Here is a 15402-nt window from a genome sequence, read left to right on the forward strand (position 1 = left end):
ACCATGTCCCTGTTTCTGAGCCTCTTGTGATGTACAAGTGATCTTACATAACATAATAAAACTTAAGAAGAGTTAAGTACAGAGTAATAGGTTTCCCATCACGGTTAGGATGATACTTTGGACACAATTACCTTATTTTCTTATTGGTCTGTATTCAGATCCTATTTATATGTGCTTTGCAGTCCACTTAGTTATTATTTTGGAGATACCTCAATGACTATCAAAGAGATGCAAACCATATGGGCATAGACTTACATCAGATGAGGCATGTGTTGGTGCTAAATCCAAAGACTTTAGGTCTGACTCCTTGCACTAGTCCTGCTGTTGCGCCTCTGTTACTTCTGATTTGGAGTTTGAAAATTCGCCGGGAGGCCGGGTTATGCTTGTGCAAGCCTTAGAAGGGAAAAGAGTCTAAGAAAGCTGTTAGGATTGATGTTTAAAAGCCGGCCCTTTTTTTTTATTTTTGCTGATAAAGCACAGTTGACATTTTCTAAGAAGGGCTACCCTGCTCTGAACCTATTCGGCCACCCCTTACCTGATAGCTTGGCCTTCCCCCTGTAGCCATGGATTCCAACTGGCCTTGTAGGTATCACAGCTTGCCCTTGAGAATCTGTCAATACGTGTCTTGGTGTCCTTCTAGTATTTTGACAGGGCAGGCACCAAAAGAGAATCCATTGTTGAAGTTGCTGTCTCTTTACCTTCAATATTTGGGCAAGAACATTGCGTTCACAACTGTCCTGGGATTTGTTTTTTATACATTACAACCCCCCCCCCCCCCCCCCACCACCATGCAGACAGTTCTTAAACTTGTCTGTATGTAAGTTTCTAATTGTGAACACCATGCTCATTCCAGACATCTTGTGTGCAAAATATCCTCTCACATTACACCTTCCAGTATGCCCTTGTTCACATAGTCTTGTTCTAGTACAGTGATTAGGTATTCTGAACTTAATACCATGCAATGTCCTTTTGGGCTTGGTGAGTGGAGCCCACAGGAATATGTTGGACATGTTGGTACCCGGGTCACTTGATGTGAAACCTGCGTCATTGTTACCCTCAGATGCTTGGCCACGACTGGGCTATGTTTCACTTTGTAAGGCTGAATGGTCTGAAGCAGGGCTTCACTAAAGCTAAACAGACCTTGTTGAACAGCTCTATAGTTTCTGAAATGTAGGGTTAACACTTGGTTGCTATTCTGTGAGGCGGGTCACAGAATGGTTGGTTAATGGACCAACCACTTTGCACTAAAATCAGATCCCTGAACGACTTGCACGTCCTCCAGTTACAAGGAACCTCTTAGGGCCATTACCCTTAAAGGCCCAAGCATTGACTTGGGCCTGATATGCCTGATAAGAGTGTCTTACAGTACACCTGGAACTAAATGAAGGCCCATTCGAATATATCGATCCACCAGCTTCTGTATATGCTCTGAATGATGGTCTTGTTAGCAAACGTTTTCTATTGGCTCCATTGTAAACTTTGAAGTATGAAACTTTTATCACTAAACCAGTTGCATGCAAAGTATCTGCATGTTAGACATTCAAAGACCTGAGCATCGTGAAAGATGGCATACGCCTCAAATGCAAAAGCAGCATACGTGATAACATTCACTGACTTTAAGCCAAAAACTAAGTAAGCCACCAAAGGCAACTTTTCTGGAAGTGCGCAGCAAATCCTTCTAAAGAATTATTTAACATCTGTGATCAGCATCTTCTGGAGGAGACCATCTGTTCATATTGGAAGGGATATACATATGAGCTCCATCTACTAATGTGATGCCAAGGCTCTAGCTACGGTGGTGGTGCACATAGCTGTCGACTATATAGTCGCACTAATTTAATGGTGGTTAAAAATTACTCCACGTTCGGTGCTGCAATTTGATTTGCCATACAGGGCAACATTTCAGAGTGTTGGGTTGTTTGTAGACCTATCATTAGAGTGATCATCTAGGGGAATCACAAGAGGCCGTCTTTTTGAATACTTTGCATCAAGTCATAGAGAGTCTTGAGATAGAATTGAAAGAAATGGAGGCTGAGTAGGACCATCTCAAGAATGTTCTGTGTTAAATGTTGACTCGTGTACTTGAGAGTTTGGATGCTTTTAGACCAGTTGCAGATCATGCAATAAAATAAAATTGCTGCTAGGTAGATGGTAGTGGGGTTAGAAGAGGCCTTCAAGAGTATTTGAGGTTGATGGACAAGATAGAGAAAAACATTGTCAGTGGGATCTAATTGGATGATGATGTAGTTAACCGGAATTTGAACCTGTTCTTCATGGAGTAATACAAAATCGCTTACTCTGCTAGTGTATGGGTTTTGAGGAAATTAAACAATATTAGACCGAAAGCACTCTGGCCTGGATAGCCCAGCAAATGGAGATAAATTCTGTATGCCCATCCTGGAGTAAATAATAGCATGTTTCCTGAAAGACTTGCTGGGAATAAAGCCACAGGGGCTAAATGCTTTGCTGCGAAGTTCCATTGAGCATTTTTGCATTTCTTGGACAACTAATGATAGTACATGAGGATTTTCAGCAGGGAAGTTCTGCCACCAACCATTTTGGGGGCAGCGATGGACTGAAAAATATTTATTACCCCGCATTTCTCCCTACTCCTTTTGCAAATCTTCATCAAGCTGATCAAAGCCTGAATGTCTTATTGGTGAAACTGGATGATGAAAATTCCTGTTACACTTGTCAGTAATGACATACTGTTTACTGGGGTTGTGTTAAATTAGAGGATCGGGTAAGGCTGTTTCCCATTCCCCTTGCTCTTGACAATTACTAACATATATAACTTAGCTGTCATTAAAGAGAGGCAAACCCACTCTGATCTCCAGTTGTGATCTCATGATGTTGTAATATCCTGTGTAAGGGATTTGTTATGCTTCTTTTTGGAATAGACCACCAGTGATGAATCGGCCTGGTTGATGAAATGACTGTGTAGCTTGCATTGTAGAGAATTCATTACCAGGAGAGAGTCTGCATTAACGTTTAGTTAATTGATTTCATGCACAGTTCATGAATTTCACCAGTCTTTTCGTGCAAGAAGTCCTGCCATCTTTTCAACATACATGCTGCCTTGAACTGGTTTCAGCCCAAAACAGCCTTAGAAATCATAAGGCACAACAGACACAAATAACATGCAGTACATCTTATTTCAAATGTTCGTAGAAATGAACTACCATTAATAACTTCAGTGATCTCTGTAGTTCTTAGATGGGATTAACAGAAACCTGAGCCAAATAAACCAATGATGTAGGATTGTTGGCGATGGTTACCGTAAGTCGTCCTGAATGCCGCCATCTAAAGAACTATCAATAACGTTCTGTGGAAATGAATTTTTTGAAAATGCAATAAAGCAACATAATGGACTCTTGCCTGGATGTTTGCCATATTATTTATGCATATGACCCTGTGGTTGTCCCAGATGTTGAGATTACTCTCTATTCTGAAAAAACTAATGCTATTTAGGATATCAAACACTTTGTTGAAGTATATTATAGAATAGGCTTGAAAAGCTGATTTAGTTATGTATTAATGATGCAATGCTTGTGTTTACCGAAATCTGTTAGTGAAGCTTTAATTGTATCTATGTAATCAACCTATTTTCATGTGATTAATCTATAAATGTATTAAATGTATGAGGTGCACAAGGCACGGAGAGAGTAACTCAAGGATGATTGAGGAGAGGGTGGCGTAGCTTAGCCGGCTGCGAGATGGCTGCACTTTAAGTGGGCTTTGCCGGCCAAGCCTATTATCTGCAAATATCCTGCAGACATTCATGATGAATCGGCCCAGCACCCCGCTATCTGAACCCATCTCGACCCGGGGTACCTGTGGATGTCACTATCGGCCTCCTGCTGGAGAGACAGGGCCCCTCTGCTTCTTCATCGCAGCGGCTCCCCCGGGCCTGGGGAGCTGGCCGGAGGTCTCCACAAGTTCCTGCTCTCCTGGTGCTGGTGAGTGTCCCCTCCGGTGGGGCTCCTTGCGGCGGGGTTGGGGGCGAGTGAGCCGCACCGTCTGGCCCAGGCCAGGCCTTCTTGCGGCACGGATGCCAGTTCCCTGCTCCGTGGCGCCCGCTGCAACGGCCTATAGATCCCGAGCTTGGCGACGGGGGTGGCGTGTCCCCCACGACTCCCCGTTGCGCGTGGCCTGCACTGGGGAGACCCCCAGTGCTCTACTACAGCCATCTGAGGCCTTCGGACGCTCCTCTGCCTCTGCTGTCCTGCGGCCCGCGGCGGCTCCTATGCCTGACTCCAGCCTTGGCGACTGACACTTCCTCCGGCTACTCGCTGTTGGATCCTCCTCACCGCGGCTGCAGATCAGCTGTGCGGTGCCGTGCCATATGAATCTTCTGCTCCTCCTGCTCTCCATGCCTCCTGAGTGGGCCCTTGGCCTTGGGTCTTTTTGGCACTAGACTCTGCCACGCCCCGCCCTCCACACTCTTTCGGCTGCCTGCAGTGGCCTCCTGTTGCCAGTGCCTTAGTGCCCGGGGCGCGTACTGCCCTGCGGGGGTCTCGCGGGGCCTTTCAGCTCACTATTGTTGCTGGCCGGTCCGCCACGCTGGCCCCGCGCCGAGGGCTGCCTGCCCCACACGTTTCCTCGCTGCTGCTGGCCCTGCGGTCTTGCCCGTCCTCGTGTTGCCTGCACCTGGAGGACTAGCCTCTGTGACTGGGTCGCGCTGTGTGGCCTTTGGTCCCTGATTCTCTGGATCACCTTGGTGGACCTTCCTCTCTCATCGCACCGCCTGCCTTGATACCCTCGGCTGGTGCCCCTGGGCTCGTTGGGCATCTACTCCGATCCCGGCACGGCTGCTGAGACTCTCTGCTGCGACTGCGGTGCCTCTGTCTGCTCTCTCGCCACGCCGCCAGGTCAGGTGATCTACCTGGCTCCTGAATCTGTCACCTCCCCACTGATCACCTGTGCCCAGCGATCACCTGCCTCTCAATTCCAGGGGGGTGCTGTCTGCTGCTTCAATTTTCCAGACTCTGGCCTGGCCACCTTCCGCCTGCTCCACAGCCTGCGGGCACTGGTGTCCAACTTTCAACACCCCTGCTACTGCTCGGCTCAGCTGCCACTGGACACTGTTCCTTTTTATTTTTTTTAGCGCCGTTGTCTCCCCATTTGCTGCTGGACTGTTATCCACCCGTGTCTGCCGGTCATGGGGAGAACTGACCCGAAGCAGCCGAAGGTCGCCTTTGATCAGCGTCGCCCGACACGCTAGGAGGGCGCAACCTCAGACGGGGGGGACCCTGCTGCCCCACTGGAGACTGCCTTGACACAGGAGGATGACCTCAAAGCAATCATGCTGGACATCAAATCTATGGTCACTGGTATAGCGGCCCAGCTTGACCAGCTGTCTGCTTGTCTAGACACAGTGAAGGCTAGAGTTGATTCTCACGACGCCTGCCACCTGCATGTTGAATCCAGGATTCTGAGGATGCCACCACGGTAGATCATCAAAACTTGCTACAGATGAATAAGGTGCTCAATATCATTCGGAATAAAAACGAAGATTTGGAGGCTCGCTCCCGGAGGAGCAACCTCCGCATTACTGGAGTGCCCGAATCCACTAATATTTCTCTCATGGAGGACTTTGTCGAGCAGCTCATCGCTGAACTCTTTGGCGACCTCCTCTCTCCTGTCTTCATTGTCGAGCGGCCTCACCGCTCCCTTGGCCCTCGTCCGGGGCCTGGTCTAGCGGCTCGCCCCATCATCGCTAAAATCCTGAACTTTAGGGATCGCAATGCCATACTTCGGGCAGCCAGGGCGAAGGGCGACATCCGTCACCAGGGCAATTCCCTGGCATTTTATCCCGACTACACAGCTGCGGTACAGGCAGCTCGCCGTGAGTTCCTCCTGGCAAAGCAGATCCTGCAAAAACATGACATCTCTTACTCCTGGCATATCCCGCCAAACTGTGTGTTAGACAGGGCTCCAAACTACTCCTCTTTCCTGACCCCAAGGAGGCTCTGGCCTTTGCTACAAAGTTGGACCGATCACACCGTTCTTCTCCTGCCGGCTCCCTGGCCGTCGTGGCCGATAATCTCAGTGACAATGACTGAAGTGTTGCCTATTCTTATTAGTCTTCTAATTGTATTCCATATTGCCAACGCTTGTGCTCCAGGCTAGCCACTTGGGCTTCTGCAGCCCCCTGGGCATGTTATCCCAAATTCATGTTCTGGGCTTGTTGATCCTTGCTCACTTTTTTTTTTTTTCTTTTTTCTTAAAGGCTGTTTGCTATTACCTATGGCTTGGCCACCCTGTCTTCATGATAGGGGTGTATGCTGGGCAACGCCATGCCCCCACGGGATGATTCCCACTCTGAACATTAACTTTTCCTTTCCCATTTGCGGGTCCCTTGGGTGGGTACGGTTGGTATCTCAGCCTGATTGGGGGGCTGGAGTGGGTGCGGTGTGGGGGGTTGCTTGGGGATGTTTGACGGAGAGGGCAGTGTGGGTGACTGGGTGGGGGGTCTCTGGGTCTTGTTGCCTCCCTCTGAGGCTATGTGGTGCTTTTTTGTATTGTTATGCACAATTGGTTTGTCTAGGTTCTGTCACTCCAGCTGTACTGTTGCAATTTGTTGGATTAATGTCTGCTTGCCTCATTGCACCTCTGTTCCTTCAACTTTCACTTTGGGGGCTGCATTGTTTGCATTGGCGCCCCTCTGTGTGGCTCTTGCTAATTTTCGTTTCATGTTCTCTCATTGTGATTACACAGGGTTTGCACTGCTATTCTTCTCCCAATATTCATGGCACTTCTTCTTGCATCTGCACAATATGTTCCCCCTCCCTCACCGCTAATCCTTCGATTGACTCTGACGCTACTCCGTGGCTCCAAACAAATGATGGACGGAATGCTGACAATGCATACATTCTCCCCCAGTCAAGAGATCTGGGTTAAATCCATCGTTCTTTTGCCCACTACACCACCCCAGTTTAGACATGGCCTTATGCAAATCAGTCTTGACCCTGTGCCTCATGGGAACAGTCCAGCCCGAACTGCCAAGCCATGTCTTCCCTGGACCGGATTCAAGCATCCTAGGACCGGTTTCTGGCTATCAGCCGTCATCAGCCAGGATAGCTTGACTCCAGTGGCGTAGTGAGCACGGGTCCCACGTCTGGGAATACCCATCCCACTTAGGGCGAAAAGCGTTACAACAAACAAATGATGGACGGAATGCTGACAATGCATACATTCTCCCCCAGTCAAGAGATCTGGGTTAAATCCATCGTTCTTTTGCCCACTAGACCACCCCAGTTTAGACATGGCCATATGCAAATCAGTCTTGACCCTGTGCCTCATGGGAACAGTCCAGCCCGAACTGCCAAGCCATGGGTATTCCCAGACGTGGGACCCGTGCTCACTAAGCCACTGGAGTCAAGCTATCCTGGCTGATGACGGCTGATAGCCAGAAACCGGTCCTAGGATGCTTGATTCCGGTCCAGGGAAGACATGGCTTGGTAGTTCGGGCTGGACTGTTCCCATGAGGCACAGGGTCAAGACTGATTTGCATATGGCCATGTCTAAACTGGGGTGGCGTAGTGGGCAAAAGAACGATGGATTTAACCCAGATCTCTTGACTGGTTGAGAATGTCTGCATTGTCAGCATTCCGTCCATCATTTGTTTGTTGTAACGCTTTTCGCCCTAAGTGGGATGGGTATTCCCAGACGTGGGACCCGTGCTCACTACGCCGCTGGAGTCAAGCTATCCTGGCTGATGACGGCTGATAGCCAGAAACCGGTCCTAGGATGCTTGATTCCGGTCCAGGGAAGACATGGCTTGGCAGTTCGGGCTGGACTGTTCCCATGAGGCACAGGGTCAAGACTGATTTGCATATGGCCATGTCTAAACTGGGGTGGCGTAGTGGGCAAAAGAACGATGGATTTAACCCAGATCTCTTGACTGGGGGAGAATGTCTGCATTGTCAGCATTCCGTCCATCATTTGTTTGTTGTAACGCTTTTCGCCCTAAGTGGGATGGGTATTCCCAGACGTGGGACCCGTGCTCACTACGCCACTGGAGTCACGCTATCCTGGCTGATGACGGCTGATAGCCAGAAACCGGTCCTAGGATGCTTGATTCCGGTCCAGGGAAGACATGGCTTGGCAGTTCGGGCTGGACTGTTCCCATGAGGCACAGGGTCAAGACTGATTTGCATATGGCCATGTCTAAACTGGGGTGGCGTAGTGGGCAAAAGAACGATGGATTTAACCCAGATCTCTTGACTGGGGGAGAATGTCTGCATTGTCAGCATTCCGTCCATCATTTGTTTGCTGTAACGCTACTCCGTGGCTGACACTGTCCTATGGACCTGGAACGTGCGTGGTCTTAATGACCACCGAAAGGCGCGCCTAGTCCACGCTCACCTCACTCGACACAAGGTGGATGTTTGTTTTCTTCAGGCGACCCATTTGTTGCCAGCTACCTCCTTTAGACTTCTGGCTCGACACTGGGGCGGGATCCACTCTTCCTTTTACTCTAACTACTCCTGGGGGCTATCTATTCTGTTACGCAAAGGGCTCCCTTGGCAGACTTCTCAGGTGGTTACCGACCCCAGAGGGCGCTTTGTGCTCCTCCATGGCACCCTACAGACTCTGCCCTTGACACTTGCTGCAATATACGGCCCCAATAGTGACGACCCTGATCTTTTCGCGCAAGTCTGGCACCACTTTTCGGCCCTTGGCCATGCTGCGCTCCTCTTGGGGGGGGGGGGGGGGCGGGAGGACGGGTTGACCTCAACGTGACATTGTCCCCCATCCTTGATCGATCGGGCTCCCGCATCTCTCATCTGCACGCCACTGCACTCCTTAGCTCCATCCTTGCTGATAACTCTCTATACAACGCATGGTGCCACACTCGTCCCAAAGCCCGCAAGGGCACCTGCGTTACTGGCCGCCGCGGCTGCTGGTCCCGTTTGGACCTTTGGATTACCACCCCGGATGCCCTTGCATGGCTTGCCTCTGTTGACCACATGGCACGCACTCTCTCCGATCATGCTCCTGGCGACTATGCCTTCGTCTCCCGCACTCCCCCTGCCGCTCCTTCTCCTGGCGACTTCCTCCTAATGCGCTACGCGACTGTCTTCTGTAATGAGATCCAAACTGCGATCACGAATTACTTCGAGCTTAATGAGGGCTCCGTCGTATTCCCCGTCCACGCTGTGGGAGGATTTTAGAGTCGTCCTCCATGGGGACTGTATTTCTAAACAGTCGGGTGTCCTGCACTCTATCCGCGGATCTCTCAACAAACTGGAACTGGAGATTAAGGATCTCGACTCTTTATACTCTCTGGATCCTAACCCCGAGACGCTTGCCCAAATTTGCAGGAAACTCACCGACTTTGCCGATGAGGCCAACCGGGAACTCGCGTTCCTTGGCAGGGAGGCACGGACATGCCGGTTTGGTGAGGGCGACCGCCCCGGTAAAACCCTCGCCAACCTCCTTCGCCCGTCCCGGGCTGCGTCCTTCATTACCGCACTCCAGGATGGCGGCCCTGCCCGTACCATCTCCCCTGAAGAAATTAAGGCGCGCTTCACTGAATTCTTCTCTCACCTCTACACTGCCGGATCTGTACCCCTCGCGTGAGGTCCTAGATCAATATTTCGACACCCTCCAGCTCTTATGGCTCGGCAACTCCCATCGGGAATTTCTTGATGAACCCTTCTCCAAGGAGGAAATCCTGGCCGCGATTAATGTCATGCCCGGTGACAAGGCCCCTGGCTCGGACGGCCTACCGGCTTCCTTTCACAAGGCCTTCGCCCCCATCCTGGTCCCTCACTTAGCCGCCATGTATGAGTCCTTTGAGACGGGTCAATTTCCCCCCATCGCTTCGCGAGGCACTACTCACGTTACTCCTCAAGCCGGAAAAAACGCCTGAGCTGCGAGATTCTAATTGTCCCCTGTCGCTCATTAATACAGACATTTTCACCAAACTACTCGCCTCTCGTCTTCTTCCCCTCATGCCGCTCATTGCCCACCCAGACCAGTCCGGTTTTATCCCTGGCCGCGCTACTTCCCCCAATCTTCGAACCATCTTCTCCGTTCTTCATCAAATCAACCCAGCTCTCCCGGCAGTGGCCGCCCTGCTCGATGTCACCAAGGCCTTCGATACCTTTGAATGGCCGTTCCGGTTTTATCTTCTCCCTCGCTTGGGTTTCAGTCCGGTCTTTCTACGCAAAGTGTTGCTCCTCTATACCCTTCCCACCGCCCGTCTCCAGATTAACGGCCAAATTTCTGAGCCCATACCAATCGGGCGTGGTACTCGGCAGGGATGTCCACGGTCACCCATGCTATTTGCCATCGCAATTGAACCTCTTGCGCCCTGCCTTCGCCAAGATCACACCCAGAGGGGCATTGGATTTGCGGCTCGCGCTTTACTTGTATCCATGTATGCGGACGACGTTACTCTTTACGTTCGCAACCCCCAGGAAAACCTCAGCCCACTGGATCGTGAGGTAATACGCTTTGGCAGTTACTCTGGTATCCAGGTATACTGGAACAAATCTGTGCTGTTTCCCCTCACCGATGCCACGGTGCCCTTCGATCCAGACTACCCCTTTTTGTGGGCATCCGAGCCCACTAGATACTTGGGTATCTGGCTGAGCAGGGACGTTGATGAGCTTTGGAGGGCTAACTTCGGTCGCGCGGTGGATTAGCTTGAATCCAAGATCCCCCCCCCCCCCCCCCTTTAGAGCCGGTTACCACTGTCTCTCGTTGGTTACATCGCCATCGCCAAAATAGTGGTGCTCCCGAAGTTTTTATATCTGTTTTTCAACATCCCAATCCCTCTAACCGCCCATTTTTTCCCTAAAATCTGCTCTTTGTTAATCACTCTGATCTGGGCCGGCCGACAGCCTAGGATCGCATACAATATTCTGACCCTCCCAGTGTTGCACGGTGGGCTTGGTGCCCCCGATTTTAAACTTTAAACTTTACGCTTTCAGCGCTCGGGCTAGTTTTCTTCATTTCTGGCTCCATCCCTCTCCGTTCCAGCCTCATGTCATGGTGGAGGCTGACTTAGCCGCCCCTTGGCCGCTCACGACCGCCTTATTCGCTCCGGCGAAACTCCCACGCGCCGAGATTGACACTGTTGAGACTTTACGCTGGGCCTGGGACGGCCTCCGTACATTTTCAGGCTCGGACACTCTCCGCAGATACGATGCCAATTGCTCACCATCCGGCCTCCCACCCCTCTTCAATCATCTGGGATGGTTAAACACACAACCCGTCTGGGACTTTCTACGGTGTCTGATCACATTCTTTGCACCCACTCCTGACCCCGGTCCTATGGATACTCTACTTTACTATCAGCTGTCTGCAGGAAACTTCACCCCTCTTTTCCCCAGCCTCCTCCCACGATGGCCGCTCTAGACTTCCTTTATAAATCCCCCTCCCCAAAGAAGCTCGTCACTAAAATCTATGCTCTTACGCTTGAGGCGTCTTCGATCTCCACCGATGGGGCACGCGTGGCGTGGGGCAAGGATTAGGTGTTGAAATTTCCCAAGCTGACTGGCTGTACTACTGCGCTCAGACTTAACGTCTTTCCCTTACCTACCGTCTGCGCTTTATTCATTTTAAGTATCTACACAGGCTCTATCAGACCCCTGTCCAACTGCATAAGATGGGACTCCTAGCTAACGACAGATGTCTGCGCTGCTCTGCGTCTGCCGATTTCTCCCACCTTGCCTGGCTATGCCCCAAGGTCTCGGCATACTGGTGTGAGGTGTGCACTGCTATCTCTGAGATCACCTCCTCATTGGTTCAACCTGATTCCCTCCCCCCCCCCCCCCCCCCTCCCCTGCTTTGCCTGCTAGGGTTTGTTAAATTTTGCCCCGTTGGCTCACGCAAACTGATTGCCATGCTACTGGTCCTTCCGCGGTGTAGGGTCTCCATGTATTTGGGTCGCAGGCCTGCACCTAAGGTGGCCCTCTGTCTGGAGGATGCATCGCGCTGCCAGACGCTTCTGTCCGAATTCTGGGACCTTATGCCAGCCAGATCCTGCCCGCTCGATATCTGGGGCTCACTCGTGTCCTGCCTATTGAGTCATGACTCCCAGTGCCCTGTGTCCTCTCCCGCGCTCCCCGCCAGCTCTCTGCCCGCGGCGGCCGCCGGTGAAGGTCAATGAGCTGCCTCCCTTCTGTTTTTCATTCTCCCTTGCTCCCCCAACCTCTCCCCCTCCATTCTTTGTGCCTCTTTCGCGATTCCCTTCATTGTTTCAGTGCTCCCACGATGATTTTGCCTTTGTTTTGATAAGTGATGCGTGTATGAGGTGATGTTCCGCTATGACCTATTGTATAAATGTGCATGGTGATCTGACGTGGTGAACTTTTGTCACATTGTTATGCTTAATTTTCAATAAAGGTTTTTGAAAAATCAAAAAAGTTGATTGAGGACAAGGAGAGCGAGTAATGGGAATGTAAGGGAGCAGAGAATGTTGGGTACAGGCATCTAAAATGGGGATTTAAAGCTTGCAAACAACTTGAAAATTACAGAGTTGAAATTGGAAGCACTACCTACAGCACCAGTTTGAGAAGCGACGCAAGCTATAGTTTAACTTCTAACCCTACCTTATCCAAGCAACTTCAGCAAAAAATGTTTGTACCCATGTGGTGTGTGGCTAAATCTATCTGAATTGGCATTTGGCAAGCTAGAGGCTTACAGGCAATAAGTTGTTTGTTCCTCCAGCAAGCTATTACAAAACTGAAAGATGAGTAACACAAGGTATGCATGACAGTTGCAATGGAAAATAGGTTTGGCTTGGCTTTTCATCCTCTTATCAAAGTACATGAAGAATTAGAAGCTTGTGCAAGAGAGCAATGGGTTCTCCTGAATGGATAGTGCACAAAGCATAAGAGAAGATGGATGACTAGGAAGAAGTCAACAACTTCTGAAAGACCGCTAAATCTTTTGCTTATTTTGAGATTATTGGCCCAGTTGAGCTGTGTCATGACCTGGCTTATTTGCACAGTGAATGCCCCAAAAATACGTCGGTGACCGCTGATTATTGTTTCACATACAGTTGGGGGTCACAAGAGTCGAGGTCTTGCCATACCAAATCAGCGGGGAGAAGGACTGCAGAGTGTGTAGAACTTTTCAAATTTCTAATTGTCACAGAAAATTCTAGAGATCCTAGCAGGGAGAGAAGTTCAAGGGAAATTGTCCTTCTCATTAAGGCTTGACATCTGAAGTAGGAACTGTTAGGCGAAGCTCTAAAAAGGAAGCATACTATCTAAACTTCATCTTCTTAGCATATCACAATTCGAGTTCAAACGTTCTACTGTGCAAATAGGAATGTCACTGAATACATGCAGCTGGGCATTTTCCTTTTTTCTCTTTTTCTACTTGTGAAGTATTCCACTGTACAAGAGGACTTTGAGGCTTTTGAGCTCCCCAAAGCAGAATGAAGTTGTATGTATTGTGTGAATCCAAACATGTTAGAACAGTCAACAATGCAACTGTGTGAGAAAGATATAGAGCAAAAGTAAAACATTAAAGGTTTGCTTGAGCTTTAAACACAAGACAGTTTGCCGTTTTATCCTTTACATTTCATTGTACTGTAGATCATCCTTGTTTGTGTAGAATGTGTAATTTCGCTCACGATGACTTAGTTTTATTTTCAGTGATTAAATTACTTTATTTTTTCTTCCTTCCAGCTGATTTGAAAAGAACTATAGCTGTCCTCCTGGATGATATTTTACTACGCCTTGTGAAACTGGAGAACAAAGTTGACTATGTAGTAAATGGCTCTTCAACTAACGCAACCAACAGCACCAGTGGGAATGGACTGTCATCCACTACAAGTAAACGCATACAAGCAGCTAGTAATATGAGATAGCAGTGCATAGATTTTCAGAGGAACCATTACTGTAGATTTCATTTCAGGCTTTTGTTTTTCATTTCAGGCTTTGTTTTTATCATTTGCACATCTAGAAAGAAATATTTTTTCATTCAAGAGTTCCCACTTCAAGTTTATGCATTGTGTATGTATGTTCTGGTTTTGATTGGTAGTTTGTACCAGTCCGGTATTGTATGCGAACAATCATGTGTTTTAATGTCTTCTAGTAAATAGAGTGCTGTAATTTATAATCTCGTGATGTAAATTGTAATATTCATCACACTAAAGTGTAAGCTTCTATTACAGCCTTGAAAATGTATTATTTAATTATAAATGTACTATGTTATCAACTACTATTGAAGTTAAAATAATATGTCTGGTACGTTAAACACTGTGCTGACAAGTTATTCATTTTAACTTCTATTACAAAATATTGTTACTAGGAAAGTGTATACTTTGTTAATATTATATTTTGGTACTTGGCAAAGAGATTTTATGTCAGAGGATAGAGTTTAAAACAGTAATCCAAAGAATGTATGTTTATATTTGCACTACCTATCAGAGTATAGCTGAATCTAACTTATTGTGTGACACAATTTTTCACTCAGACAGACTATACACTCTAATTATGTAGTGAACACTGTTGTTCCAAGAACCTATTTCTCTCAGTCTAAAGGCAATCTTAAGGTATCTTCAATGCTTTCTGCTGTATTTTCTGAAAAGCTATTTTTCCACATTTACACTTGTGAAATGCTTGTAGCCTGATGACATACTCCACTTTTACTCCTCAGCTCCACTTATCCAATTAAACTGAAAACTGTTGCGTCATAATAGTTAATTTCTCTTCTGTAAGAAGACGAAATACATTATCTATCAGGTTGTAGTCCATCATTGGAATATAATGTTATTATGTGGGGAACATGTCCTTGGTGGAAAAAGTGGTCTTATGTTTAATAAAATGGGTTTCTATATTAAAATGTGTGTGTGAAATTAAATGTGATTTAAGGAAAAGATGCAAGCCTTGTTCCAAAGAATGCAATCTGTTCAAACTTCCCATACCTGTATACATCTGGTATTTATAGCCTCACTTTTAGATTTTTTTTTTTTACTAACCTGGTCCTTATTATAAAAGCATGTTGAAAGTTGACCTATGCTTATTTTGACAATTCTTCTTGTTGTGCCTCACAGCATGCTTCTTCCTCTTTACAACTATTTGATACTTTCCTTTTCGAGGACTGATAGACTTGGGCTTCTCTAGGGCTTTTAGCTTTCTGCTGCTGATGCATGCTTTTGACTTTGGTACGTTCACTAGTGGGGCCTTTCCACTGAAAAAAAAAACAGACAAATTGTGACACTATTTTTTTAATTTTATTTTTAAAACAGAGTTCAATCCATCAGAACATTTGTAAAGCGCACTACTCGCCCGTGGCGGTCTCAAGGCGCTGGGGGGTAGGGATGCTACTTCTGCTCGAATAGCCAGGTCTTGAGAAGTCTTCTGAAGGTTAGCAGGTCTTGGGTCTGCCGTAGGAGGGTGGGGAGGGTGTTCCAGGTCTTGGCGGCGAAGT

General features: G+C 48.2%; 1 protein-coding gene across 3 annotated transcripts in view; it reads left to right on the forward strand.

Annotated features, from left to right (window-relative positions):
- Positions 1-14814, forward strand: part of CCDC126 (coiled-coil domain containing 126) — a 105233-nt gene extending 90419 nt beyond the window's left edge. For all 3 annotated transcript variants that reach the window (XM_085631536.1, XM_085631533.1, XM_085631535.1), the window contains one exon: positions 13656-14814. In XM_085631536.1, the coding sequence (XP_085487662.1) occupies positions 13656-13837 (182 nt within the window). In that variant the 3' untranslated portion in view covers positions 13838-14814. The remainder of the gene's footprint in view (positions 1-13655) is intronic.
- The last annotated feature ends 588 nt before the right edge of the window (positions 14815-15402 follow it).

Source organism: Triturus cristatus, chromosome 10, assembly GCF_964204655.1.
Source record: "Triturus cristatus chromosome 10, aTriCri1.1, whole genome shotgun sequence".
Lineage (NCBI taxonomy): Eukaryota > Metazoa > Chordata > Amphibia > Caudata > Salamandridae > Triturus > Triturus cristatus.